This window comes from Triturus cristatus, chromosome 7, assembly GCF_964204655.1.
Source record: "Triturus cristatus chromosome 7, aTriCri1.1, whole genome shotgun sequence".
NCBI lineage: Eukaryota > Metazoa > Chordata > Amphibia > Caudata > Salamandridae > Triturus > Triturus cristatus.
This window is the reverse complement of record NC_140590.1, coordinates 1,274,454,370-1,274,481,021: the sequence shown is the minus strand read 5'-3', so window position 1 is coordinate 1,274,481,021 and position 26,652 is coordinate 1,274,454,370. Positions and strand designations below refer to the sequence as shown.

At 44.1% G+C, this 26,652-nt stretch overlaps 1 protein-coding gene across 1 annotated transcript in view; it reads right to left on the bottom strand.

The window, feature by feature from the left end:
• LOC146811810 (uncharacterized) overlaps window positions 1–26,652 on the bottom strand; it is a 343,512-nt gene that overhangs the window by 259,203 nt on the left and 57,657 nt on the right. Inside the window, exons 3-5 of the mRNA XM_085614539.1 lie at window positions 12,048–12,249; window positions 9,435–9,504; window positions 5,551–5,635 (exon numbers count right to left, since the gene is read on the bottom strand). Of these exons, the coding sequence (XP_085470665.1) occupies window positions 5,551–5,635; window positions 9,435–9,504; window positions 12,048–12,249 (357 nt within the window). The remainder of the gene's footprint in view (window positions 1–5,550; window positions 5,636–9,434; window positions 9,505–12,047; window positions 12,250–26,652) is intronic.

Sequence of the window (26,652 nt, the reverse complement as noted above, 5' to 3'; positions counted from 1 at the left end):
CCGGCCCAAGGGGTTGTAGGCCCATGTCTGTAACTCTTTGAAGTCAAATAAAGGTTTCTATAAAAAAATAAAAAATAAAAAAGTGGGTAAACTTCTGGCTAATTACCTTAAATCCCTGAAAGATCATACTCTTGTTGACTCTATTTACTCCTCAGATGGAAAACTTATCCATAAAGATCAGGACATCTTCAACGCATTTATGTTATTTTGTAAAGATTTATACACTGCAGAATCCCCTCCTTCTAATCCCCTTATCCAATCTTATCTCAAAAACATTCCAGCCCCCTCTAATGGTCATCTCAACTTTTCTACACTTGAAACAGATTAACCTCTTGTGCCCTAACAGTTCTAAAGAAAGGTAAAACCCCCGGAGCAGATGGCTTTACGGTCAAATTCTATTTACATTTCTCTGGTATATTGCTCCCTAAACTTTTATATCTTTTTCATTAATTCTCTTCTTTCCGGTAAAACAAATGGTACCTTTCAATAAGCCATGATTTGCTTGATTTATAAAGAGGGTCGAGACCCTATGTTTTGTAAAAATGATCGCCCTATAGCCTTGGTCAATGTAGACTATAAAATATTTTCTAAATTACTTGCTCTACATCTAGAACCTCTTATGCCTTACTTGGTTGGTAAGGAGTAGTGTTGGTTTGTCAAGGGTAGACTAGACTCGGATAACTCTCGTCTATTTCTTAATGTCTTAAACTAAATCCCTTCTCTTTCCACCTCCTTAGCGGCAATTTCCGTTGATGCTGAAAAAGCATTCGAAAGGGTAGATTGGTCCTTTTTATTTGAATCTCTGAAGTGGCACGGCTTCGTTCCCAAAATGATCTCTCTTATTTCCTTTTTATATTCTGCCCCTAGAGCCTCAGTATTAGTTAATGGTTGTACTTCTTCCTACTTTCTTTTACAACATGGAGTCCATCAAGGTTGTACCCTTTCCCCTCTTCTCTTTATCCTAGCCCTTGGACCCTTTTTATCATCTATCCGCAATAATGAGTCTATATCCAGTTTCTCCTATGGTGATCACCATTTAAACATTTCTGCATATGCAGATGACATTTTACTTTTTATTTCCAACCCTGAAGTATCCATTCCTTCCTTACTGCACGAAATCTCTTCATTCTCCCTAGTCTCTGGTTATAAGATCAATTCGGATAAAACAGAAATCCTCCCTCTTACGAAATTTTGTACTCAACATTCCTTTTCTTCGACTGGGTTTTCATGGAACAGATCTAAAATTAAGTACTTAGGAATATGGTTCTTTAATTCCATTTCTTCCTCGGTCAAACTAAATATGGTAGAGGCTTTATCTCGAATTGACAAATTACTTTCTTCTTGGAATCCCCCTTCTCACGTGGTGGGGACGGCTAGAATCCATTAAAATGATGATCACTCCTATTTTACTTTATATTCTCTCTATGCTCCCTATTTATATTCCATCTTGTTATTTTAAGAATATTGATTCTCGCCTTTCCAAATTTCCTTGGAAAAATAAAAAAGCTAGAATATCCTTATCACTTCTACGGAAGACAAAATCCAATGGAGGAATTAATTTTTCTGATTTTCATATTTATCATAAATCCTTTTGCCTCCGTCAAGCCTCTAAATGGCTTCTTTCTGATCACTCCCCTTTTACGCCTCTATGGTTTACTATTGAACGCTCTTTGCTTCTACCCTTAAGTTCTGGCCTTTTCAGCCAAAACTCCTCAAACTTCTTTTCTCTTGTTCAGGCACACGTGTTCTTTGTTGAAACCTTTGAGCCAACCAAAGATTATTTACAGGGAATCTTTTTTACGTTCACCTGTATGGCATAATTCCCTTATTAAGCAAACACAAGGAGATGATGGACGGAGCACTGAAACTTTTCAGACACTCACCCCCAGTCACAGATCTGAGTTGAATCCATCATTGTTCTTTAGCTCACTTTGCCACCCCAGTTCAGACACAGCTATATGCAAATCAGTCTTGACCCTGTGCCTCATGGGAGCAGCCCAGCCCAAACTGCCAAGCCATGTCTTCCCTGGACCGGAAACAAGCATCCTGGGATCGGTTTCGGGCTTACAGCCCTCATCAGCCAGGCTAGCTTGAATCCAGTGGCAAAGTGAGCAAGGAACCCACGTCTGGGCATACCCTGCCAACTTAGGGCAAACAAAGCAAACACAAGGAGATGATGGACGGAGCGCTGAAACTTTTCAGACACTCACCCCCAGTCACAGATCTAGGTTGAAACCATCATCGTTCTTTAGCTCACTTCGCCACCCCAGTTCAGATACAGCTATATGCAAATCAGTCTTGACCCTGTGCCTCATGGGAACAATCCAGCCCGAAATGCCAAGCCATGTCTTCCCTGCACAGGAAACAAGCATCCTGGGACCGGTTTCAGGCTTACAGCCCTCATAGCCAGGCTGGCTTGAATCCAGTGGCAAAGTGAGCAAGGGACCCACGTCTGGGCATACCCTGCCAACTTAGGGTGAACAAAGCAAATTCCCTTATTATCATTAATAACAGAACTGTCTTTTGGAAAACCTGGAGACTTGGGTCAATTACCTATTTGATGGTTCGACTCCCTGTTCATTTCCTCAATTCCAATCCACCTTAGACTGTCCACGTTCCTTTTGGCAGAAATCCTCTATTTTAATGGCAGTTATTCTTGACACATTTTATTCTCTTCCATCAGTTTCTCTTTATTCTGGAGAAAACTCTCTTCTTAAGATTCTTTTTACCCTCCCTAAGGCTCCACTAATATATAAACATGCCTTATATCCTGATCAACCTAAGAGTAAAGCAGAACTTGCCTGTGAATCAGATCTGGGATGAGAATGGAGCATCATTTTCTGGGACAAATTCTGGACCCGTTCTCTCAAAATCTCTAGATCTGCCTCTGTCACTCAATCTATGTTCCTCCTTTATCATAGGCTTTATTTCACTCCTATTTCTATAGCTACTTTTGCCCACTCAACTAACATGAACTGTTGGACTTGTGGATCCCCCACAGCTGGCCTCATGCACATTATCTTTCTTTGCCCTGTTGTCATTTATTTTTGGAGGAAAATGTGTGCCTATATTTCTCTTATATTTACTATTCACCTTCCTTTTTCTAATCTCATCCTTTTCCCTGGGAGCTTACTAGAATCTTTGTAGCCACCTACTCATAAGCATGGTCTATTTGACCTTATGCTGGCTTTAGCTTTCAAACAAATAGCACTTAACTGGAAAAAGTTAACAAAACTTTCCGTCCAGCACTGGTGGAATAGTCTGTGCCATTTTCATCGACTAGATATTGCTTTTGCCTCCTCATGTAAGCCATTTGTTAATAGAGATCTATTTTGGTTGCCACTTACATCATATTTCGATAAGAATGTAATAAAAAAAAATCTCGTTTATATTCTGATTTTAAACCTCTGTAATTGTTTTAATTTCTCTGTTCTTTTTCTCTAATCTCTTGTTGGCACACTGTTTTTCTAATTATAATAAGATTGCTTTTTACAATCAATTAAGGTTATGCAATATGCACGTTCCTCAGTTGTAATAGTATTACCTTTTTCCCCCTTCCTTCCCTCCCCTTATTTCCGCGCCCTAATTGGCTTTATAAAATATAAACAACTTTCTTTTTGTTTTTATTGCTAGCTGTACTTGGTATTCCTTTTATTATGCCTTTTTTGTATTTGCTGGCCTTATTTATTTCCTGATATAATCTAATAAAGCTTTTTAAACACAAAGAAAATCCCACACTGGCATCAGTGTGGGTTTAATGTGCTGAGAAGTTTGATACCAAACTTCCCAGTTTTCAGTGTAGCCATTGTGGTGCTGTGGAGTTCGTAATGATAAACTCCCAGCACCATATACTCCTAATGGCAGCACTGCACTTACAATGTCTAAGAATGGACTTAGACCCTATAGGGGTACAGGGCTCATGCACCTGTACCCTCACCACTGGCATAGGGCAACCGGCTAGAGGGGTGACTGATCCATGCCAGGGCAGTGGGTAGTAGGCATAGCACACAGGAATGTGTGCCTTGTCGACTCTTCACTTTGTTCTTCACCAAAACACGCAGACTGCAAAGGAAGTGTGTGTGTGTGTGTAAAGGTACAGGGTCTCTAAGGAGGGCACAATAATTGCTGCAGCCCTTAGAGGTCTTCCCTAGTCACAGTGCCCTGAGTACCTGTGGTAGCATTTACCAGGGGCTGACCTGTGGCCAGAGAGGCCAATCGGGTTAGTTTTGGAGAAAGAACACAGGCTCTGGGATCCTGATTGGCAGGGACCCAGGGCACATCAAGTGAAAGTGCATCAGTAGTCTGGCAAAAAGTGTGGGGGGGGGTTACTGCAACAGAAACCCATTTTCCTACAGTATAGGGTGAGAAATAGGATTGTGCATTGGAGAGAGTAGTGGAATGAGGCTTGGGATGAGTCAGAGAGTGGAGGAAGAGGACATATTGAAAGAGGTATAGGGTGAGATAAAGGGTAGTGCATTGGAGATGATGAATTAGGAGTGAAGTAATAAATATAAAGATACTTAAGTACATGGAAGGTATATACGTATAAGGAAGGTAATATATCCAGATTTAAGTTGTATTTCATAAACTCAGACTTTAATGTGTTACTGTACTTTAAGCTACTTTATTTTTTTATTTATTTTTCCTTTATAATGATGCAATAGTAGGTAAGTAGTTATGATAACAAATACGTATTTATGCAGAATCCTATACATGTTAAACACCGAACAATATAACCATAAGTAATATGCAAATTTGTTAAGCAGGCCTAACAAATATCTATATATGTATAAACATAATATTTGTACACATTTATGCAAAGGAATAGTGTCTTTATTGTAGGTGTGCAATCTTTGGCCCCATATTTGGATTTAGTCTTTGTTCATGTTTTGCCTTTCTCAAGCCACAAGCTGACTTGCTGGATCTGGCCACATAAAGGTCTGACAAGTAAAAAGGATTTACTAGTCCATTCAAGTGGAAGTGAATACAAAAGCAGACGTGTGCACTTGGTTTTTCAATGGTTTTTACCGGGAAAGGGACAGCTGTTCAGGGGGACTGGCAGGCAAATCAGTTACCGCTACACCCTATGGAGCGTCCTAGACCCTTCAGGGATACATACGTACAGGGTGACCCAATCATGATACCTCACCTCTTATGTACCCATCCACCAGAGTCTTATTCTCTGTTGGGTGAGAACATTAAAAGAAACATAGAGCACTTCCCTCTTTCAGGGGACACATAGCAAAGAGGATCTCTTGGACCAGAAAAGCAAACCTATGGAACTGGTCATAATGACACAATTAGAGGCAGGATGTCCCATGCATACTGCACCAAGCATTTTCAATCCTCCTGCCTAAAAATAAAAGACTAACATTTAATTATCCTGGAGACTAAAACTAATTCCACCTCCTGACTCTAGAGGTAATTATCCAAGTCTCCAGAGAAGGGGGGGTTCATGTCAATCCTCAAAAGGAAAAAATCATTCTTATACTTTGCATCCCATGCATCTCTATGGAGGCCCCAGAGGCTCTGGCCTAGGAGGATACCTACCTGATCATGAAAACAGACGTGTGTAGCTACTGCTGGCTTGTAATTTGCAGACTTGCAAGGAGCACCATCATAAGGCCCGAGAGACCTGAAAGAAAGAATTCCGTGAACAGCTGTAAACTATCCTTGAAGTTTACTGTGATTAAATCAAAAAAGACATCTTTGGGGCTCGGTTTAAAAGCAATAGATATAATTATAATCTAGGGCCGTTGGTTGTCTGCTTGATACTTGTGAGGTCTCTTTTGTAACCAGTCACCCTCAATCTATGAAGAAAGAGGTAAAGAGTGAACCTGTGTTTTCTTCTATGGTCTACTTCATGGTAGAAGCTTTGTTTATAATGATTGCTCCTAGAGACAATCGGGAGATCTCCACAGAGGCTTTGAGCTGATGGGACCTGTTACACATAGTGGGTGCCATTAGAAACGGATAGAAATGCACATCTAGAGCTGATGATTCATTCGTGTGCTACTTGTCGCTGATTGGTTGATTCATATGGAATCTAATCAGGGCAAAGTGAAAAAAATGTCAATACAAATTGAGATGTTCAGGGATCTAGAGTGCAGTGTGTGCAGAAGGAAGGCTTATTCCTGGTACAGTGCAGTTGCCAACTCCCTTTAGGTCATAGAACACTGCAGTTCTGTTCTCGGAATGGCTCCGAAAGAGAAATGTGTCAGCAGTAGGTACAAACCATCTTTGAATTTCTCTAACTGTCATAGACCGGCCTACTTCTGTCAAGAGCTGGTCTCATGGCATGTCTTGCTTCTCCTCTCCTACAATAGGTATGCCCATGCTTTACCTTGCAACTCTTCCCTTCCCACTTCTCCTGATGACTTCTTCCTGACAATCTGCTTGAGCTCTATTGTCCTGAGAACCTTTTCCTTCCTGTTTGCACGAGTTCTGTGGCCGATCATGTAAGAACAATGGTATGTGTTCACTTCAAGTTAAAGCTAATCTATAACACTTATTTCTCCCATGTATGGAGAATGTAATGATGTATGTATTTTCCTTCCGCTAAACCATGTGTTTTTATAAAGAAGCAGTTACATAGCAGTAATCTTCATTACCTTTAGAATAGTCCTCCTTCTCATGGTACTTAAATATGAGGCCAACCAGCCTCCAGCAGGGATCACTACCAGAGTATACATATGAGGATGTACCAGTGCCAAGAAAGCAGACAAACTCAATGTTATGCTGCTCGAGAATTATACTTATATTCAACAGTTGCTTAACTGCTGATTTTAGTACAGACACTTCAAAATTATTAGCAATTTTCATCTCTATTCTGTAATGAGAGAGAAAGGTATTTTGGGATTGTGCAGGATTTAAACTGCTATCTCTTCCAGAGTAGCCCCTCTTACTCTTGCCCAATATGTGGCTACGGCTTGGATTGACCTAGCCAGAACGTTATCTGGATGCTGTTCTCCCAAGGAAATGTAAACCTGAGAAATTGCCTGTGTGACCCATCAAATGACAGTAGCCATTGCTGTTTTTTCTCTTTGTCAATCCATAAGAGATAAAAAGAGATTGAGACTTCCTGAATTCTGTTTATCTCTCCAAATAGATCAACATAGCTCTTTTAATATCCAGAGATGAAGGAACATTATCTGAGTCTTGAAAAACCGGGAGAATAATTTCCTGAGAATAGTGAAACTGAGACTGTACTTTTGGTTTGAACTTAGGATCTGACCTAAGGACCACTCTATTAGGAACGAACTTCAAATAAGGGTAAGAAATCAAGAGAAATGTTAATTCGCCCTACCTCATTGCAGAGGTTATTGTCACCAAGAAGGCTACCTTAGGGAAAACCCATGATATCTTAGCCTGCTCCAATGGCTCAAAAGGTTCCTTTTGTATCCCCTGCAAAACTGCAGAAAGATCCCAGGAAGGGATAGGTTTAGATACTTTCTGCTTCTTCACCCGAAAAGACCTCAGAGATTTTTTCGCAACAGATCATATGCTATCTCTCTTAAAGAATTAATTGCAGCTCTTTTGGCTGTTAAAGTTGAGGGAGCCAATTCTTTGGAAAACCCCTCTGGTAATAAATTCCGAATCTTGCAAGTATCTCCTGATACGGAATCTCAATGGAAGGCATATAAGAGCTCCTGAGGCAATGGACCAAGAGGACATCCCTTCCCGAAGATTTCTCGCAGATTGACTTTGAGCAAAAATGAAGACAAAGAGCATTTGTGGGAAATGCAAAGAGGTCCAGAATTGGGAAAGCTCAATGGCTTATCACATATTGAACAGCTACCCGATTAAGATAAAAGGCAATTCAGGAAGGCAAATTCAGACTGGCGCTGACAGGAAATTGGCAGTCCAGAGAATCTACATAGCTTTCAGCGACAGAAGATTCATCTCTGCCTCTCCAATCACATTTACCAAAGTGGATAGAATTAAGGATCTTGTCCACTCTTGCCAGCTTCCATAGGACTCTGCGACCTGGTAGTTGGTCCTTACAATTATAGGCTTGTTCAAGAGGGCATTTTTTAAGTTGGAAAGGGTTTTCCCAATCATGGCTAAAGCTTGTCAGTTTGAGGAGTTCTGGGTCTCTATAAGAGACCAGCTGTCCTGAACCTCTTGATTCCACAATGTTGCTCCCCAACCCCACTGAACTGACACTGAAATAAATAGACAAACAGTGAAATAGCTGATTATGAATGACTAAGGGAACATGTACACTTCGTGCACAAGAGGGTGCCCTCACAGAATAGGTAAATGCACACATTGTGACTGGCACCAGTAAACAGACCCCTCACTTACCAAAGAGAGAAATACAGTGAGCATAAGTGAGCTACATTTTATTAGCCAAGAGCACTACTGTAACCCTGGGACAGTATATTGAAAAAAAGAGGTCGTCTGTTGCATGTTTTTTGGCTGAAACCCCAACATGACCCTTATATGCATTAGAGATTTCTTGAAGTTGAACCCCATGAATACATTTTCCTTTTGAGCTGGACTCATTCTCCTCCTCATAAGGAGTTTTCTGCAGTTTCAGAGCAGATTGTACCAGCAGCATTAAATGCTTCATCGATCATGGCCTGGAGATCAGAATGAGATACAGTCAACACCTTCTTATCCTGCTCCTCCAAAGAGCTATTGGAGTGCTTGGAACTGGCTCCATATTAAGGATTTCGATTATGCGAGTAGCAGGGACTTCCTGATGATGTAGGTTGCCTAGCAAGTAGTAACCCTGAACTCAAGCCACAAGCACAGGAAAAGCTTTAACAATCCTGTTCCTGCCTTCTTCTATGCGCAAGCACCCAGCGGGGACCATCATAGCAGTGGACAGAGTTCAACAACAAAATCTTGTCTCAGTGAACTTACCTATGAAATTTCCCAAACCAAGTAAGGCACATGGATGGGGAGAACAAGAAAACCAGTGCACACACACAGCGAACGCTAAAAAAAATCACAATAGGGTTTTTCAGTACTGCGTGCAGCGATCCTTGTCCGGGGGACAGGAAAACAAAACAGAAAGTTGGTTTGGTGGGAGGGATCCTTGCGCATGAATCGCGTTTGGTGTATTCCAAGCTAGCTTTTGGTAGTGATCCCGGTTGGAGGCACGGCGGTCTCAAAAGGACTATGACAAGGAGAACAAGATGGTGGGGTAATTCAAACTGGATTTATTTACTGTACATGAGAGTGATGGTTTAAAGCAAGTAGAACCAGCGCATTCTACTTTTTACTGGTGTAGTAAGGTGGAGTCATTGTTGGCAGAGTTTGGTCTATCTCGTTCGGATCCTTCTTTTAAGAGAGGTCACTAAAACATACTTCACTGGAAACATTCTACACATAATCTCCAGTTTTAAACTCTCTCATTCTTTGCACTGCCCCTGGAGTGCCCAAAGACCCCGCCAGTTTTAAAGCAAGAAAAGCAGAAAACTCACAGGCCACAAAGGTAGCAGCATTTTGCGGATCGGAATTTGGTGTCCTTGTCACTTGGATGGTTTCGCAGACCTGAAATAAGAAGAAATGTTGTAAAGACCAAGCACAGGAAGTGAAAGAAAGAACGAGGGAGAGGAAAGTGCAATTGCGATAGGTAGTTTAATTAAAGAGAAAGAAAAAAGGGGGAGTTTGACAGTCAGTGGAGCATGGTGGGATAGGTGGTAAGTGAAGAGGGATGAGATCATTGGGGTAGGATGGTTTCAATGCAGAGCCATAATGAATGGGTTTGAGGTCCGAAAGGGGACTAATATGCTGAAGGACAATATTGGGTAAAATAGGGAACTGAGAGAGAAGCAGAGCAGAGGATTCAGGGCCCAATTGACAAGCTCAGACAGTTAAAATGGTCTGAGTCAGATGACATGGCTGGATTAACCGTTAAGCAATATAAGCACATGCTTAGGGCATCAAGGGAAGGAGCCACAACAGACATTTTCTATTGCTGGATTTACAATGGACCATATGTGCAAAACTGAAAATGGTGCAGCTGAACCTATAAATGAAGTGGAAGTATACAAAAATAAACATTATTTTCCATCTTACTGTAAGTTTTGTTTCATTGAAAAAAAATTGAATTTTATTTTACGGTTTGTTATTGTTTATATTTTGAATCAGCTATACATGGGGACACCAAAATCTTTTAAGTGCTTAGGGCCTCTTTAGATCTTAATCCGACACTGAACAGACAGGGTGATGTAGGCTTAAGACCTGGGAATTTGACAGCAAGGCCCTGAACAATGCTCCGCCATGAGGATATTGAGATTTCTCTACTTCTCTACTGCTACTGGAGTTGGTGGGTACTGCATTAGCTTGGGGTATGAATAACAATGCAGGGCAGAGCTTGGTGATGCTGGCCGTTACAAGATGCCCCCTTATAATGGCCTCAGTTACAACTTCAGAGACTTTAACTAATAACTAGGCTCCTTGCTCCCAATGTTGCCAGCTTTAACAGAATGTCATTCAATGAAATTAAGAGATTTGATTCACGCACAGCTTTAGGTGTAAATCCTTACTTATTATATTATTTTGTCATTGTAATTGTAAATTGCATTTATATAGTGCTTACTACCCCTGACTAGGCATCAAAGCGCTTTAGGCTGTGCAGCTCGCTGCTCCGGAACCCGAGGTTAATGGTTAGTTCAGTGTTATTGGTTACTGTTAGTTATTGGGATTAGTCATGTGCTCTCAAACCAAACCATTCCATGCTGTCATTTCAGTCTTTTATGGTGGACTAAAGTGATATTGGTTGTTGGTATTTATATAGCAATTCCCACACCTGATGATGTGCTAAAGCGCTTTGTGGCTGGGCATAATGTTATATTGAGGTACAATTTGTCCTGCTCTTTCTCACAAAGTTAATACACCTTCTGTAAGCAGTTTGCTATGCAATTGGTCATGCAATCCTTTACATAAAGATGTTACAAACTGTGATGCATTCTGGCGTGCCACATGTACTGAAGAGGTTATGCAATCCGTCATGTAGGCCGTTGTTAATCTAATTAATTGCGCATGAGGTTTGGTTGTTATCATACACATCTCCATGCAAACTGTCATGTAAGACATTTGGTAATAGTGGCACCAAGAAGCAACAGATTCCTAGAACCTGGTCACAGTGCTAGCCACCAGGAGACACCATCATATCTAGTCCATTCAGACAGAGACACTATGGTAGATGATCTGTGGCTTATCCCTTGAAGAATTGAAATAAAAAGTAGCTGTTGTAATCGGCTGAGATCAAAGGAGTCAGGCAAATGGGCAATTGCCCCCCAGTTTATGAATGACATTCACTCTTCTGTCAGTAAGAGTCCGCCGTACTGGGCAGATTTCAGACGTTACTGGCATGGGTCCACACAGGAGCAACTGGGGAGCTGCCATGGATTAATGGCAGCCAGATAAATGCCTGTTGGGTCCACCCACAAGCAGCAAAGTGCTTTTAGTCTATAAACAGAGTAAGCGTATATTGTTTTAAAGGTTGCTATACGTTAGCAACATTTTTCTCAGGACCTGATGAGGATCATGAGGACGGGATTCTTTGGGGTTTTTGCTGGAAGGTGATGTGACTTTCCATGGCGGAAGAGATCCAAACAGGGTAGTCACGTTTCACTTAAAAAACCCTTGATTGCAGGAAACCCGGTGATGGGACACCGCTGTGAATGGTGCAGCTTAGGCAATAAATTGTCCTTGGAATTGACCTTGGACTGTTTCAAAAGAGAAGATGGGGCAAAGAGAGAGAGGGGAAAGGGTGGAAGGAAGTCAGGGCTGAAATGGAAAACAAGCTCACTCCTGGCAAAAATGTTCAAACTAACCCCACACTGCAAGTGCCGTGACTAGAGTGAGCACATTGGGGCTTTCACGGTTGGGTCAGGGTTCTAAAAGCAGCCCCTGGCCTGCAGACCACCAGGAAAATGCCAGAGTGGCAGATAGGTAAGTCAATCCCAGTCAGGAGGGGGTGATAGAGGTAAGTTGGATTGGAATATGGCAGGTGGGAAGAGCAATGCACTGGAGAGGACAGAAGAGAAAATGTGCTTCAACAGAAAATTGTGGGGTAACTCAGGTACCAGACTCGCATTCCAGCATAAACCTCTGGAAATCCTGGTAGTTCACAGGAAAGGGCTGCTGGCTCTTGAATAGCGACTCGAAATCTGAATACTTCAGTTGTGCCAAGAGGTGGTAGCCGATCTTCTGAGCATTAAGAAAGACCTCCTTGGAGAGAGCGATTGCCTGCACGCCCTGAGAGTCCACTGTGCTGTTATTCACCTGCTGGAGAGGCAGAGCACAAAGGATGTTCAAGGAAATCAGCTAAAGAGACCCTCACCAGAAAAAACATACATAGTTACAGAGTTTAGGGGTTGCCTGTCACTGGCTACCGATCTACAAACAATGAGATATAAGCTACCTGTGATTGGCCATAGGCCTATCCCTACACGCAGGAGGGGACGTGGTCTAGCCGTTATGCTAAAGTCCTTAAAACCAACAATTCTAAATTATAATCCTAGTTTTGGCAATTGTGCTTCTGGGCAGATCATTCATTTTCCTGTTTATTGAGTTCTAAATAAGGAGGAAGAGAAAGATAGGAAAACAGTGACAAAGGGAGAACGCAGGGATGGAAAGGACCCTGCAAAAGTGGGATAAAGAGACAAGAAGTGGAGGTAGGGGAAGAAAGAAGTATGGGGACTACGATTTGGCAGCATTGGTGGCCAGCTCCTCAGAAAACGTTTGGACCCCTGCACTTATTCTCTTACAGATTAAGAATTCCTCCAACCCAATCCCCATTGCATCCTCATTTTTGTACATACGTCTTAGCTGTCCCTGCTCAGTCTTCTATGTTTGGCACCTCATGTTTGAGGTGCTGCTGCTGAAATATACTGTTTATTTATAATGCCGTTGCAGCTCTTGGCAACTACTTCACACTACAATAAATGCCAAAAATAAAATAAATAGACAAACAGTAAAATATCCGATTATGAATGACTATGGGAACATGTACACTTCGTGCACAAAAGGGTGCCTTCATGGAATAGGTAAATGCACACATTGTGACTGACACCAGTAAACAGACCCCTCACTTACCAAAGAAAGAAAGACAGTGAGCACAAGTGAGATACATTTCATTAGCCAAGAGCACTACTGTAACCCTGGGACAGGACTCCCTCCTAGTGCTGGGTCCAGGAGGGAGTTAAATGAGAACAAGAGCAACCCTAATGTCCATGTGAACATGAGTAGCAAGAGAATTGAGTATTCACATGGAACTCATTTGAAAAAAAGATTTGCAGTGTCACAGACTTTTTTTGGGGACTTAATCTACGTAAGCATTTCAATTAAAACATTTTAAGACAGAAATTATCTTGCTTGGATTAAATCAATATGAACATTATTTAAAAAAGAGAGAAAAGCCAGTATCCTGTGTTTTACTTTGATTCAGCCGAATCAAGTTTTTAATTTTTCTTAAAAAAACTGTTGCGCAATCTCAGACATTTGTCAAAGATGTGAGTCAGCGGCGGTTCCTCCATGAGTAGCGGAGGAGCACCAACCTCCTGCCCAAACAGCTGCAGAAAGCTGGAAAAATAAAATGGGAAAATGTTTTTCTTTCCGGCTTTCTGCTGAACGGAGATGGCAGGGCCAGTTAATCAATGCTGCTAATGATTGGCTGTAATGATGAGTGGCCCCTTCAGTATGAATTGCGCATGTCAGTTTGGCCGGCTACCTTGCTATGGCCAAACCGATGTGCGCAATTCAACCTCTCCTAGACAGCTGGGTTGGAGAGCAGGCACAGGCTTCAATGGTCTTGAGAGTGCTGAAGCAGCTTGCTCCAGCCAATCCAGACACTTCTTTCAAGCAGAATGAGAGCAGTGCCTGGATTGGATAAGGAGCTGTTAGACCTTGCGCTAGAGGAGTCTGGAGCCAGCCAGAAGACGTGCTGCAGGCTAAGAAGGTAAGTGAAACCTATTTTTCATTTTTAAATGTAAATGTTTATTTGTATGTTGTTTCATTTGATTTAAGTCAACGCACCATTTTTGTAGGTCACAAACCGCCACTGATATGAGAGATAAAAGTTTTGTTTGAAAAGAAGAAAAATAGGACTAAATAAGCCCCAAGTGAAAGAAAACCAATACTGAACCAGAAGGAATGATGTGAACATATGCAGTACAATGGTTATTATGCCTTTCAGAAGACAGCCAATTCGATTTAATACAATAGAAAACACAGACTTTTATCAATGTGCCACCTATGCAAAATTGCAGTCTGTCTTTATATGTGTCTCAACGGCGTTTCGACCCTGATTCCAAAATTAGGGTCTCTTCAGGACTTGAATAACCTGGGGACTAAGGAAATACAAGGGATTAGATGGCTGAATAGTGAAATGTATTGACGGAACAGGTGGGAAAGGTTACAAAATGCATACTGGATGATTGTGGTGGGCTCTGTCCACTCGGCTGGGGACTCCTATAGGTATGTTATGTTATGTTAAATAGTTTGTAGAGCGCATGAATCACCCCCGAAGGGGTCTCTCAGCGCTAGCAGAGCTGTGCGGAGGTGATGGGGCAGTGTCATTCTGAGAAAAGGGTGGTCTTTAGTATCTTTCTGAACCCAAGGTAGTCGGAGCACTGTCTGAGCGGAAGGGGCAGCTGATTCCAAACCAATGGGGCTTGGTAGGAGAAAGATCTACCTCCCAACTGTGCTCTCTTAATCCTTGGAATAAATAACAGCGATTTGGAGCCAGACCTCAGGTCGCGATTGGGAGTGTATTGGTGGAGCCTTTCAGTCAGATAAGGAGAGCCGGTGCCCCACAATGCTTTGTGGGTCAGGCAGCAAAGTTTAAACTTGACTCGTTTCCTCACTGGTAGCCAGTGCAGTTGCCAAAGCAACGGGATAGAGGCAGATCTGCCAGGGGCTTTAGTGACCAGTCGTGCTGCGGTGTTTTGCACCACTTGCAGGCGGTTAAGGGCGGATTCGTTGGCAGCGACCATTAGTGCATTGCAGTAATCCAGTTTATTTAATACCAATGCCTGGACAAGTGTCTTGCGAAAGGAGTCCGGGAGATAGGGAAGAGCTTTCTTCAAAAGGCGCAGTGTAAAGAAGCATGCACTAACGGTGTGAGAAACATGATCCTTCATGGACATAGCCTGATCGAAGCGAACGTCAAGGTTTTTTACTGTGAGCTTAGGCAACGGGACAGGCCCCAACTCAGTTGGCCACCAAGTTGGTGACCACATGATAGAGGCATCTCCAAAGAGAATGATCTCTGTTTTGCTGGCGTTCAGCTGCAGGAAATTACTACTCATCCACTCTGAGATGGCCAGCATACCTTGGGAAAAGCAGGTTTGGGCAGTCAGTGAGGATTTATCAAATGGGAAGATAAGTTGGGTATCATCCGCATAAGATATGGGGATGAACCCGAGAGATCTTAGGAGAGAAGCAAGGGGGGCCACATAGATGTTGAACAACGTAGGGCTCAAACAAGAGCCCTGTGGCACACCCTTGGTCAGACACTCGGTGGTGGAGCGAAAAGGGCCAAGGTTAAGGGTTTGTGTACGATCAGTAAGGAAGCTAGTTACCCAACTGAGCGCCGTACCCCCTAGTCCTGCCCCTCTTAATCTTTCGAGCAAGGTCCGATGGTCAACCGTATCGAACGCGGCGGAGAGGTCTAAAAGGACCAAGACGGCAGACTGTCCCTGATCGAGCATCCGTCTAATACAGTCAGTGACAGCCACCAAGGCAGTCTCGGTGCTGTAGTTTGCACGAAACCCTGATTGTGACGGGTCAAGGTAGCCAGTCGCTTCAATATGGTTCGAGATGTGTTTATTCACATATTTCTCGAGGACCTTGCTCAAATAAGGGAGGAGGGAGATATGGCGAAGGTTGGCGAGGTCGTCCATGGGAAGCTTGTTATTTTTCCGTAGTGGGATGACCTGTGCAGCTTTCCAAGAAAGGGGAACTAGCCCCTTACTTAAAGAGGAGTTAAACAGCATGGTGACAGAGTCTGCTAGTGCGTGAGCAAGAGACGCTCCTAATCTAGCAGGCATAACATCTACGGGAGAGCCAGATGTAACATTGCGTAATAGTGTAGCGGTCTCATCCCGTGAGAGGGGAGGAAAGGTCAGCAGAGGTGTATGATTGACAATAAGGGGTACAATGTCATCAGACTGTGAAGTGTGACAATTATTAGAAAATTTGTCATAGATGGTATCAATTTTTTGTATGAGAAAAGAGCTGATTTTATTACAGAGAGACTGGGAATGCATGTTGTCCAAATCACAAGCTTTCGGACAAGTGAAGTCTTGCAAAATTTGGTGAAGGATTTTCGGCGCATTACCTGCTAGCCTTAATTGCGCAGCTATATATGTTCTGCGGGCTTGTTTGATTTCTTTATGATAGAGCGTTAACACAGCTCTGAAATTTGCTTTGTCAGTGTCCAGGTGGGTGCGCCGCCACTTTCTTTCAAGATTTTTGCATTGGCTTTTCGTTATACGCAATTCTGGGGTAAACCACACCGCCAAATTGTTCCTGGGGGCTTTAGAGCATATTTTTACAGGGGCAATTGAATTGATGGCCGCTAAAACAGTGGTGTTAAAAAGGGTAAGATTGTCTTCTGTATTATTGGTCAGGGGAAACCTGGGAGGAGTGAAGGCTAATGAAAAAGACTCCGGGTTGATTTTTGACCATTGTCTGTAGGAGAATTGGATGTGTGCTGCCATAGTAGAAGACGTAAGAGGATACTGCACTTGAAAATTGATAAGAGCACGATCAGTCCAACACAACGGGCGGGGGGTTTTACAGATAAGCCGGTCAGAGTTAGAAAAAATAATGTCTATAGTATGGCCGGCCGTGTGTGTAGGACCCTCATTTTTTTTGGTAAGGTGCAGTCTGGATAGGTCAGAGATAAAGGCTGATATTTCGGGCAGCGAGAGATTCTCGCTGTGTATATTTAAATCGCCTAATAATAGGAAATTCTCTGACGCAATAACATGGGGGGCTATTAGTTCCATTAATTGAGAGGAGAAGTCCTTTATAGGGCCAGGGGAGCGATAAACCAGTGCCCCTCTCCAAAAGTCGTGGGTGACCATTTCCATTTTAAAGATCAGGATTTCGATTTGGGCATTAGTGCGTTGGTCTAAGATAGAAATTTTTACGCGATCATTGTGAAGGATTGCAACTCCCCCCCCCCCCGGTTTTCAGCGGCCTGTCGAGGCGCTGGATCCTGTAACCATCGGGAATAGCAATCTTAATATCTGGGCCACTGGTGGGTTTCAACCAGGTTTCAGTCAGGAAACCCACATCAGGTAAGTCGGTCGTAAGTAGATCCCAGATCTCTGATGCGTGTTTGGGAAGCGATCTCACGTTACTTAAAAAGCCCTTCCAATGGTTGAGCTGTAAAGTATTAGGAGACGGTGTATGACTGTTACTGATCCTATTGGTGTCAGGGGACGCAGGGGGCCCAGTATCGTACTGCCCAGGAATATGTACTAAGGGAATTTTGCCTGGAATTTCAGCTTCCCAGGTACTCTGAAATCTGCATTGTATGCAGGAAAAGGATCCTTCCAGAGGATGAGGCACCGCATTGTGGCAGGACAGGCTAGTCAGAGATGACCTAGCACAAATGAGTCTAAGATCAGCGTCACTAAATACTAGATTACACTTACTAGGATTGACTGTAACAGTGGCATAATCCCTGGCGCCTGGCGACATTCCGGCGCAGGCGGGCTTGCCTTTGGCGCGCCGCCGGCGCGCTTGCGCCATGGCCCACTAAGTAGTGTGCGGGGAGCAGACGCTAGACTGCTCCTCGCAATACTTCCAAGATGGCGGGCGGGCGGGTGGGAGTCGTGAAATGCAAAGCAGAGGACATGTTCAAGAAGAAAGTAAACGGTAGGATCAGTCCCAATGTGCAAAGTATTACAATGTTAAAAATGTATTTGACTTAAAATTCTATCAGGTAAAACACGCTAAAAAAATACTCGGAATAAAAACAGATATGATGCCGCCTGTATTCACAATGACAGTACACAAGACACCTAGCACAGCGCAGCAGACTCGATCTCCCGGCTCAAGCCTCGGGAGATGTCGACGCTGCGCGCTTGCGCCATGGCCCTCTAAGTAGTGTGCGGGGAGCAGACGCTAGACTGCTCCTCGCAATACCTCCAAGATGGCGGGCGGGCGGGTGGGAGTATTGAAATGCAAAGCAGAGGACACGTTCAAGAAGAAAGTAAACGGTAGGATCAGCCCCAATGTGCAAAGTATTACAATGTTAAAAATGTATTTGACTTAAAATTCTATCAGGTAAAACACGCTAAAAAAATACTCGGAATAAAAACAGATATGATGCCGCCTGTATTCACAATGACAGTACACAAGACACCTCGCACAGCGCAGCAGCCTCGATCTCCCGGCTCAAGCCTCAGGAGATGTCCACCAGGGTAATATGCAGGCCCAGATATGAGGTTCACAGGTGGGCTCAGATAAGTCAGGCAGTAGGTGCCAACTTAGAGGGGCATAGTATCCCTTGTTGCTTCCTAAAGGGAAGGATAGTAGTAGTAAGCAACAATTAGTGAACGGTGAGAACAATGTAGACTGGTATACAGTGAAGTAAGCCAGAGGGGTGCTTACCGTAAAGGTTTCTTCAACCACCCTTGGCATAGCCTTGATTATTCGAGGCCCTGTTGAGTGAAATAAAGATATGAGGGAATCTGTATGTGGCATTTCTCATATTATTTAATGCAGAGCAAGAGATAACTCTGTGCTGGATAGATTCTCACTATATTTGCGATTTGCTGATAAAAGTGTGAGTTGTCGCTCTCACGGTCAGAGATGCGGTTCGCCGATAGCAGCGCATGGCTCATCGGAGCCTGGATAGATAGCGGTGGAGAGTCGTCGTGCGCAGCCTCCTTGTGGAGGAGTCATGCCGGTAGGTGTAATGACAGACCGTAGTGGGTCGTGTCATCCAATGGGCAGAGTGATGCGTGGATATGGAAATAGACTGCAAGGGGGGCCCTTCACAAACAAACTGCATGGATTGATAACGATTTGTGGTTGCATAGTCCCAAAAGAAAAGATAAAAGCAGTTGAGAAATTGTTGATATTATTGGAAAAATTATGAAAAGATGGTTGGTTCGAACCCTCATGGTCAGGGTCGGAGACCGGCGTCGGGCCGCGGGACTGGGGTGGCCCATGGCTTGCACAAGCTGAGATAAATTGTCAAGGCAGTGGAAGGCCTGTCAAGACAAGTCCGTTACGGGCTGTCATTCATCCAGTGCGTGTGAATCATTTCTACAGGACAAAAACCTTCTCTGTGTTATTGTTGTATAAAAAGAGACCACTATGAAAATAGATACTTTGATACATGTTTTTACAAAGCCGACTGGGAATTGGTCGGAATCCGGAGGACCCGAACATGGGATGTCAATGTCTGGGAGCGGCACCAAATCCACAAGGATGCGGTGTTGAGTGTCGTCTTCAGGTTCAAGTGGATAGTGGGCATTTGGACAGGCATCACCAATTGTAATGATATAGGTTCTAGTGTTTACATACAGTCAATATAAACTGTCACCGATGTAGACAACATGAAATTAAAGAGGTAGGCTATGGTAGCTATTGTCAGTAAGAGAGGGGACAGTGGGAGAAAGAATCCAAGGGCACCAGTCTGAGAGGCAGGGAATCCTATCAGAGGCATTCAATTGGAAAATCATCATAGGAAGAACGTATGACAGTGAGTAATATACAATAAACTAAGCAAACAATAGTAACACATGATAAACTATAAACAGATTGTATAGTGAAATTGACGTACAGTATTGACAACACATACCATGTAGGTATCTCATGGATAGTGGCTGTGGTGCAGACAAAGTATTGCTTTCAGGAAGTGTGTTCTAAGGACATTTTGTCAGTTCATCAGTGTGATCAAAATATTGAGTCACATTTGTCTATCGATTTACAATCAAGTCTCTGAATCGTGATTGGGATGTCCCCACCTCTCTGGGTGGTGTGGCTTTCTCGATAACTTGCAATCTAATGTTGTCCACTGTATTTTGTTTCTCCAAGAAGTGAGCAACCATGGGGGCAGTGGCAAACAAACAGTGTATTCTGCTTCTGTGTTGAGAAATTCTTGCTCTGATTTGTTGAGACGTCTGGCAATATATCACATTGGTAGATGCACAATTTGTATGTTGTTGTAACGTAGTCTGGACCTGACCATGTGCAAAACATTTGGTATTCGTGGTAAATTGACATAAAATGCAACTCTTACATTTGTAATGACCTTTTATTGGTTCCTGACCCCAGGCAGCCACAATAGTGTATGCCTATCTCTGAGTTAGTATGGACAAGGAGGTCTTTGATATTTTTGCCCTTTCTGTGAAAAACAGGGGAAGCTCGCTGAAGGAGTCCATTGCTGTGAGTGTAGGCCAATGTTTTTTAATGACTTTCACTAACTTGTTCGTGTCTGGGCAGAATGTAGTGACGCATGCAATTTTGTCTGTTTTGGGTTTGGTATTGTTTAGTAATATCTGTTCTCTTGGGCTATATCAGGTCCTCTTCATAGAGTTTCTTGCGAGGAATTTAGGGTTGCATCTTTCACAGTGTTTTATGCTCAAAATATTGTCCTCTCTAAAGAAATCCTCCAGGAGGGAAACACATATTGGCAATGGGTCTAAATGTAACGTGCTATGATATATGTAAATACAGACGTCCACATATACTCACAGACTAATTGTGCTCAGTCTCTGTGTAATCTGCCTCTTGATATGCCTTTGTGGTACATGACCTATTGTTTATTTCAGCTTGTACTATTGCATGGAACATTAAAGCCAGACCTACTGGTTTTGCCAAAACTTGTTGTCAATGTGTTTGTGGTCTCTAGAGTTTACAATTTTCGTTTCTGGTTTAGCAAAGGGAGGGTGCTTTAAGGTCATGATGATTAATAAAGGACCACAGAGACTTGGTCTGACCAATCCATTTTCAGGGGGGTTAGAAGTTTGTACATGACGTTTCTTTATGAACATCATGTCCTAAGTAGATGCCCTAGTGTGAGATGGGAAGGTGCATTGCTGTAAAAGCTTGGATTTGTGTCTCTGTTTTTCTCCCAGTGGGGGTTGAAATCCTCCAAGACAATTTGCTCACAAGAGTTGATAAGTGATGAAATCAAAGGAAATATCAACAAAAATATTTTCGCTGCTCAGTGGGTGGTATTCTACTTTTAGCTTCAGTGTTTTAGTTGTTGTGTTTGTATTATCAACAGTGAGGCTTTGGAACAACGAGGAGTCGACTGAGTTAATCATTTGCATTTAATGGACTCAATGTTGTTGTGTAAGAAAGTGGCTCTGTATATACTGCACCAAAGTAAGGTTCAGTGTGCACAGAGTTCACAGTCCCGAGTGGTTTGGCAGAGGCTAAAGTTAGATATAACCTTACTCTCTAAAGAGTTAGCTTGGTCGAGCAGTAAGGCAGTATCAGAGGACAGTGTAAAGCATTTGTTGTACACACTCAGTCAGCAAATGGTCTCACACACTCAAAAACTGAACTCTAGACCAATTGTTTTGTATATAAAAATATATGTTTTTTTTATTTTATAACCAACAATAGGTATCAAAATACTTTCTCAGAATAGAATGCTGTAGTTTTATACTTTCAATAAGCAATAGACTTTTAATAGCAATAGTTACAGTTGTTGCAATAGGCAACACAATTCAAACACAATTATAACATTGAGCTCAATGGGGATTTTTAAGTAAATGCAATTTTAATTACTTTGTGTATGATTTTTTTACTCAGGGTTGGATCCTGGATTCAACCCTGGTGCATTTCCTGTAAACAGTTGAAAGAAATCCTTTTTGTTAAACAGGCGTTTTTTAAGGAATATTTGTATGTTTCAAAAATGGACACTTGGAAGAATTTCTGGCAAAAACCAGGCAATGTTATCCTACGGAGGAAAATCAAGTTATCGGTAAGTACGGTTGTAATTACTTTTCAGGGTCAGTGCTGGGCACCAAGATCCAGCACTGGGATCTCTCCTGATAACAGGTGAGTAATTTCGTTTTCGTTGATCGGCTGATTTTTAGTGAATATTTTAAAGTTTCAAAACTAGACACTTAGAAGAATTTCCAAGTGAAACCAGTCAATGTTACCCTACGGAGAAAATGTAGGTTATCGGCTTTCAGGTAAGTACTCGACTGACAGAGTTAAGGTTATGGGCATAGACTCAGGGGTCTCCCAGGGTCAGGTAGGTACAGTTGGTACACCCTCAGCGGCACAGGGGCAGCCGGGTGCAGAGAGAGTTAGGCCCAATGTTAGCCTATGGCGGGCAGGGGGCCTTTGGTTGGTGGCTGTTAGCAGGCAGGCCACACGGCTGTGGGAGCTGGGCTCCTGGTAACTCACACAGGGCAAGTGGGGAAGTAAGATAGGATAGAGGTTGCACTTCCAGGGGCACTCGGGAGGCTGGGTGCAGGGTTCTTTTGAGCCGTCGGGTGCTCAATGTAATTCAATGAGAAACAAAAAACAGGAGTAAGCCCGTTATCCCAGCAGAGACCGGGCAATAATGTTTAACAAAACAACAATGTCTCAACTGGATGTCATTAAAAAGGCAAATTTCAAAGCAATGATGAAATCACAAGGGGAAGGAAGGGAGACCACAAAGAAATTCATGAAAAAATGTAATTCAATGGCGATGCTACCAGATGAACAAAGGCTGCAAGCTCGGGGATGGAGATTCTTCAGGTGCGACCACCACCTCGAGAGGTAAGTTGGGAAGCTGTAGGTTAGGTAGGCACCCAAGAGTTGGGCACAGGGGGCCGCAGGGCGCCGGGTGCAGGGGTGCCTTTTGGCGTCAGGAAATCTTACCCTCTGCTGGTCGCGGTTGGAGGGGTCCCTGGTTCTGAGGCTGCAGGCGTCGTCTGAAGCGTCAAGGAGGGTCCTTGGGTGCTGGATTCTTGGTCACAGTCGCCGGGGGGACGTCCTCAGGGTCTTTGTTCGCTCAGGCACAGGCCGGGCTCGGCGGGTGCAGAGTGTGCAGGAGTCACGGTTCCTGGCTGGCACGAGGGGTTTATTACTTGCTTTGAGCAGAACCACTGCTCGTGGGAGTCCCAGTCTTTTAGAGTCACAAGGCAGTCAGGTCCTCCGGGCTTTTTGAGGTTGCTGACCACTGGAGACACTGGGTTTTAGCAGGAGCAGGTTCGAGGGTCGACAGGCCTGTAGGGCTGGGGCCTAGTCAGTTGGTGCCGTCCTCTTGTTAGCAGCTGCACGGCAGGTATTCTTTCTTCTTGTTCTTCTTGCTTGTTTCGGATTCGGGATCTGAGGAAGGAAGGTTCAGGGTGCCCCTAAATACTAAATTTAGTGGCGTTACAGGTAGGTAGAGGTCGGGGAACAATGGGTCCCTTCCCTGGGGTGAGTACACCCCCTATCCTGCTACTCTCCAGTGGGAGGGGGGCAGGAGCCTAATCCTGATTGGACAGAGCTCCCCATCCTCAAGATGGCGAGAGCCCGGAGTTGTGCTTCACCTCGCCTCCCCCACCTGAGGGGTGGGGTTGGCAGAGGCTGGCACACCCCCTTTCCTCACTTGGGCTTTCCTGCCAGTCTTCCCGCCAGAGTGGGGGTCAGAACCGGTGGGGGCCAGTTGCTGAGTACAGCAAGTGGCCTGGAGAAGCTCACAAAGGCGGCATGCCTTTGAAGCTTCCCGTGCCCATCCTGGGGAAGGAGACCTAGCACCTCGCCCAGGATGAGCATTGTTGCAGGCCCAGGAGAGCGGATGGCTCTCTACCCAGGGGTCCAGCAACATGTCTGCTGGGTGGCAGCCTAGGCAGCCTCTCAGACAGGATGTGGATTGTGGGTTAGGTTCAGGGGGTAACTCTAAGTTGCCCTCTGTCGTGCATTTTACATTAAATCCCACACTGGCATCAGTGTGGGTTTAATGTGCTGAGAAGTTTGATACCAAACTTCTCAGTCTTCAGTGTAGCCATCATGGTGCTGTGGAGTTCGTGATGACGATCTCCCAGCACCCTATACTCTTAAAGGCAGCACTGCACTTACAGTGCCCAGGAATGGACCTGGGTACTGTAGGGGTATAGGGCTCATGCACCTGTACCCACACCACTGGCATAGGACACCCAGCTAGAGGGGTGACTGAGGTATGCCAGGGCAGTGTGGTTGTGGGCATGGCACACAGGGATTCTCTGTTTTGTTCTGCACCAAGACACTCAGCCTGCAAAGGCAGTGTGTGTGTGTCAGGGTACAGGGCCTCTAAGGGTGGCACAATAAGTGCTGCAGCCCTTAGGGCCTTCTCTGGTCACAGTGCCCTGGGTACCATTTACCAGGGGCCGACATGTGGCCAGAGATGCCAATTGGGTTTTTTTGTAACTGAAGAATGGTAGCGCTGTCATAAGTAGACCAGGAACCAGGGATGTATTTATGTAGATTTATTGTTCAAGTAAGATGGTACAAGATTGCCCAACCGGGAGCAGCATCGTGCTGCTCAGCCCCATTCAATCTAACTGATCACTCTTTCAAAGCATGCACACACTCCCAACATTCCATGACATCACACTCATGCAGGCTGAGCAGCCAGGACTAGGATGTTTAGGATATAACAGGTTTAGGCTTCAATGCAGTTTTAGGGAAGGCACATAGGCCCTGGGCACCTGATTGGCGGGAGCCCAGGGCACACTCAGTCAAAGTATATCAGCAATTCAGCAAAAAGTGGGGGCATACCATACAAGAAAGATGGCACTTTCTCACATGTTGTCAACGGCAAAGACAAACTCCACCAGGGTTTTTCTGTTCTATTGAAGTGGAGGATGATGTACCCTACTGGTAAGACAGTGGTAAGAGGGATGAGTGAAAACAGAGTTTTGAGAGTATAATAGCGGCAAGGTAAAAGTCTTGGATGTGAGCAGTTATGGAAGTTGCATGAAAGACTGCATGCTTACAGTTCGGGAGGGCAACTTTGATGTGATGTGTAGGGGAATGGTAACAGGGTTGAGAGGTGTAACGCCCTGAACGTCTCAGGATCGTTTAACAGACACGACAATGAGGACGCAACCACTTGTGAAGGGTTAGTTCTTTTAATGAAGGCAAATAAAATACAAAGAACAAACAAAAGTTATAGTCACTGGAATCCTCCAGGCTAAGTACGTTACCAGCCCACAGCACGGATGGTCCTAACCGTCCTCTGCATATACGCCGATCCCGGCGTATGCCAACAGAGGGCAGAAATGAAATGGCCGACAATGCCAATCGGTAGGCTGTGAGGGGCACGAAGAGTGTTGGGGAGAATCGAGGAGTCAGGGAAACACCCAGCCGGGGTCTCTACCTGAAGGGAGCAGCCGCTCAACCTCTTCCTCAGACTGCACCGGGACGCGGAGTCACCTCCTGGTGATGCGTCACCGATACCCCAATCACAAGCAAGAAGACTGAACCGAGAGCAGCCGCTCGATCGATCCTGTGGACTTCCGAGTCTGTAACGCGGCAAACACCTCCTGGTGTGCGTTACAGCTGGCAGTCCCTGTGTCTCTGGTCGGGCTGGGAGTTACGACTCCAACCAGCAAAAGCGCCACTGCGCTTGGACTCAGCCGAGTCAAAAAGCGAAGCTCAATGGTTGACCGGTAGAGCTTCCGGGTCCTTCACAGGTGACGATGGGGCAAGACACGGCCCAGGGAGTAACGACTCGACCTACCTCCGTTCTTGCCTTACTGGAGCACCACTCCGGAACACTGCTCTTCACGAAGCAGGTACGTCGGTGTAAACACAATATCCGACAGCCTTGTACCTCCCGGTTCCTCCCTTTATAGGGCGTGTTTTCCTTGAGTTATGTAACAGCTCTCCTGTTTACATAAGGGCGTGTTTCCCTTGAGTTATGTAACAGCTCTCCTGTTTACATAAGGGCGTGTTTCCCTTGAGTTATGTAACAGCTCTCCTGTTTACATAAGGGCGTGTTTCCCTTGAGTTATGTAACAGCTCTCCTGTTTACATAAGGGCGTGTTTCCCTTGTATGACAGGAATTCTTGACAAGAGGACCTGATTCAGCAGAGGTTGCTTGGGCAAATGACCTTTTATTGTGTTTAAGATGTCTCGCTTTGGAGATAGTAGTACTATGACATGCTGGGAAATCTATGGTCACGGAATGTTTGTCTGTATGGTGTGTTAGATGTAATAAGCATGGTTGGATACACCAAAGCATTAGAGCTGAGTGCATATGGGATGTTCAGGAGTAGGAGTGTTGCAAAGTGAGTGGGAGAGGGGATCAGAATGTGGTTTGCAGACTTTGTATCATCTCTGTAGGTGACCTAGCTTCAGTTTGAAATCAAACAGCTGAGGAGTTGGCAATAAGAGATTATTGCTCTGGTCAGTAGTGAGGGGCTCTAATGAAGAAGGAAAAAAAGTTACTTACCTTGAACTATAGTGCTCCAGTATTGGTATATTTCATAGATTCACATGCTTGACTCATTCCCCGCAGTTGCAGTGGAGGTCCCAGGGTAACATTAAAAAGGAGTACTGTACCATAGAGAGCCTCTAATGGCTAAAAACATGAACTGTACTATCTTATTCACATAATTTAAGAAAACCAAACCTCATCCAGATTGCAACACACTGATAACCACACTCCTCAGAGGCTACCATGCATCAGATTTTCTCATCCAAGTGTAAGGAATAATTAGTTTTGTTGAATAAGTGAGCCTTGAT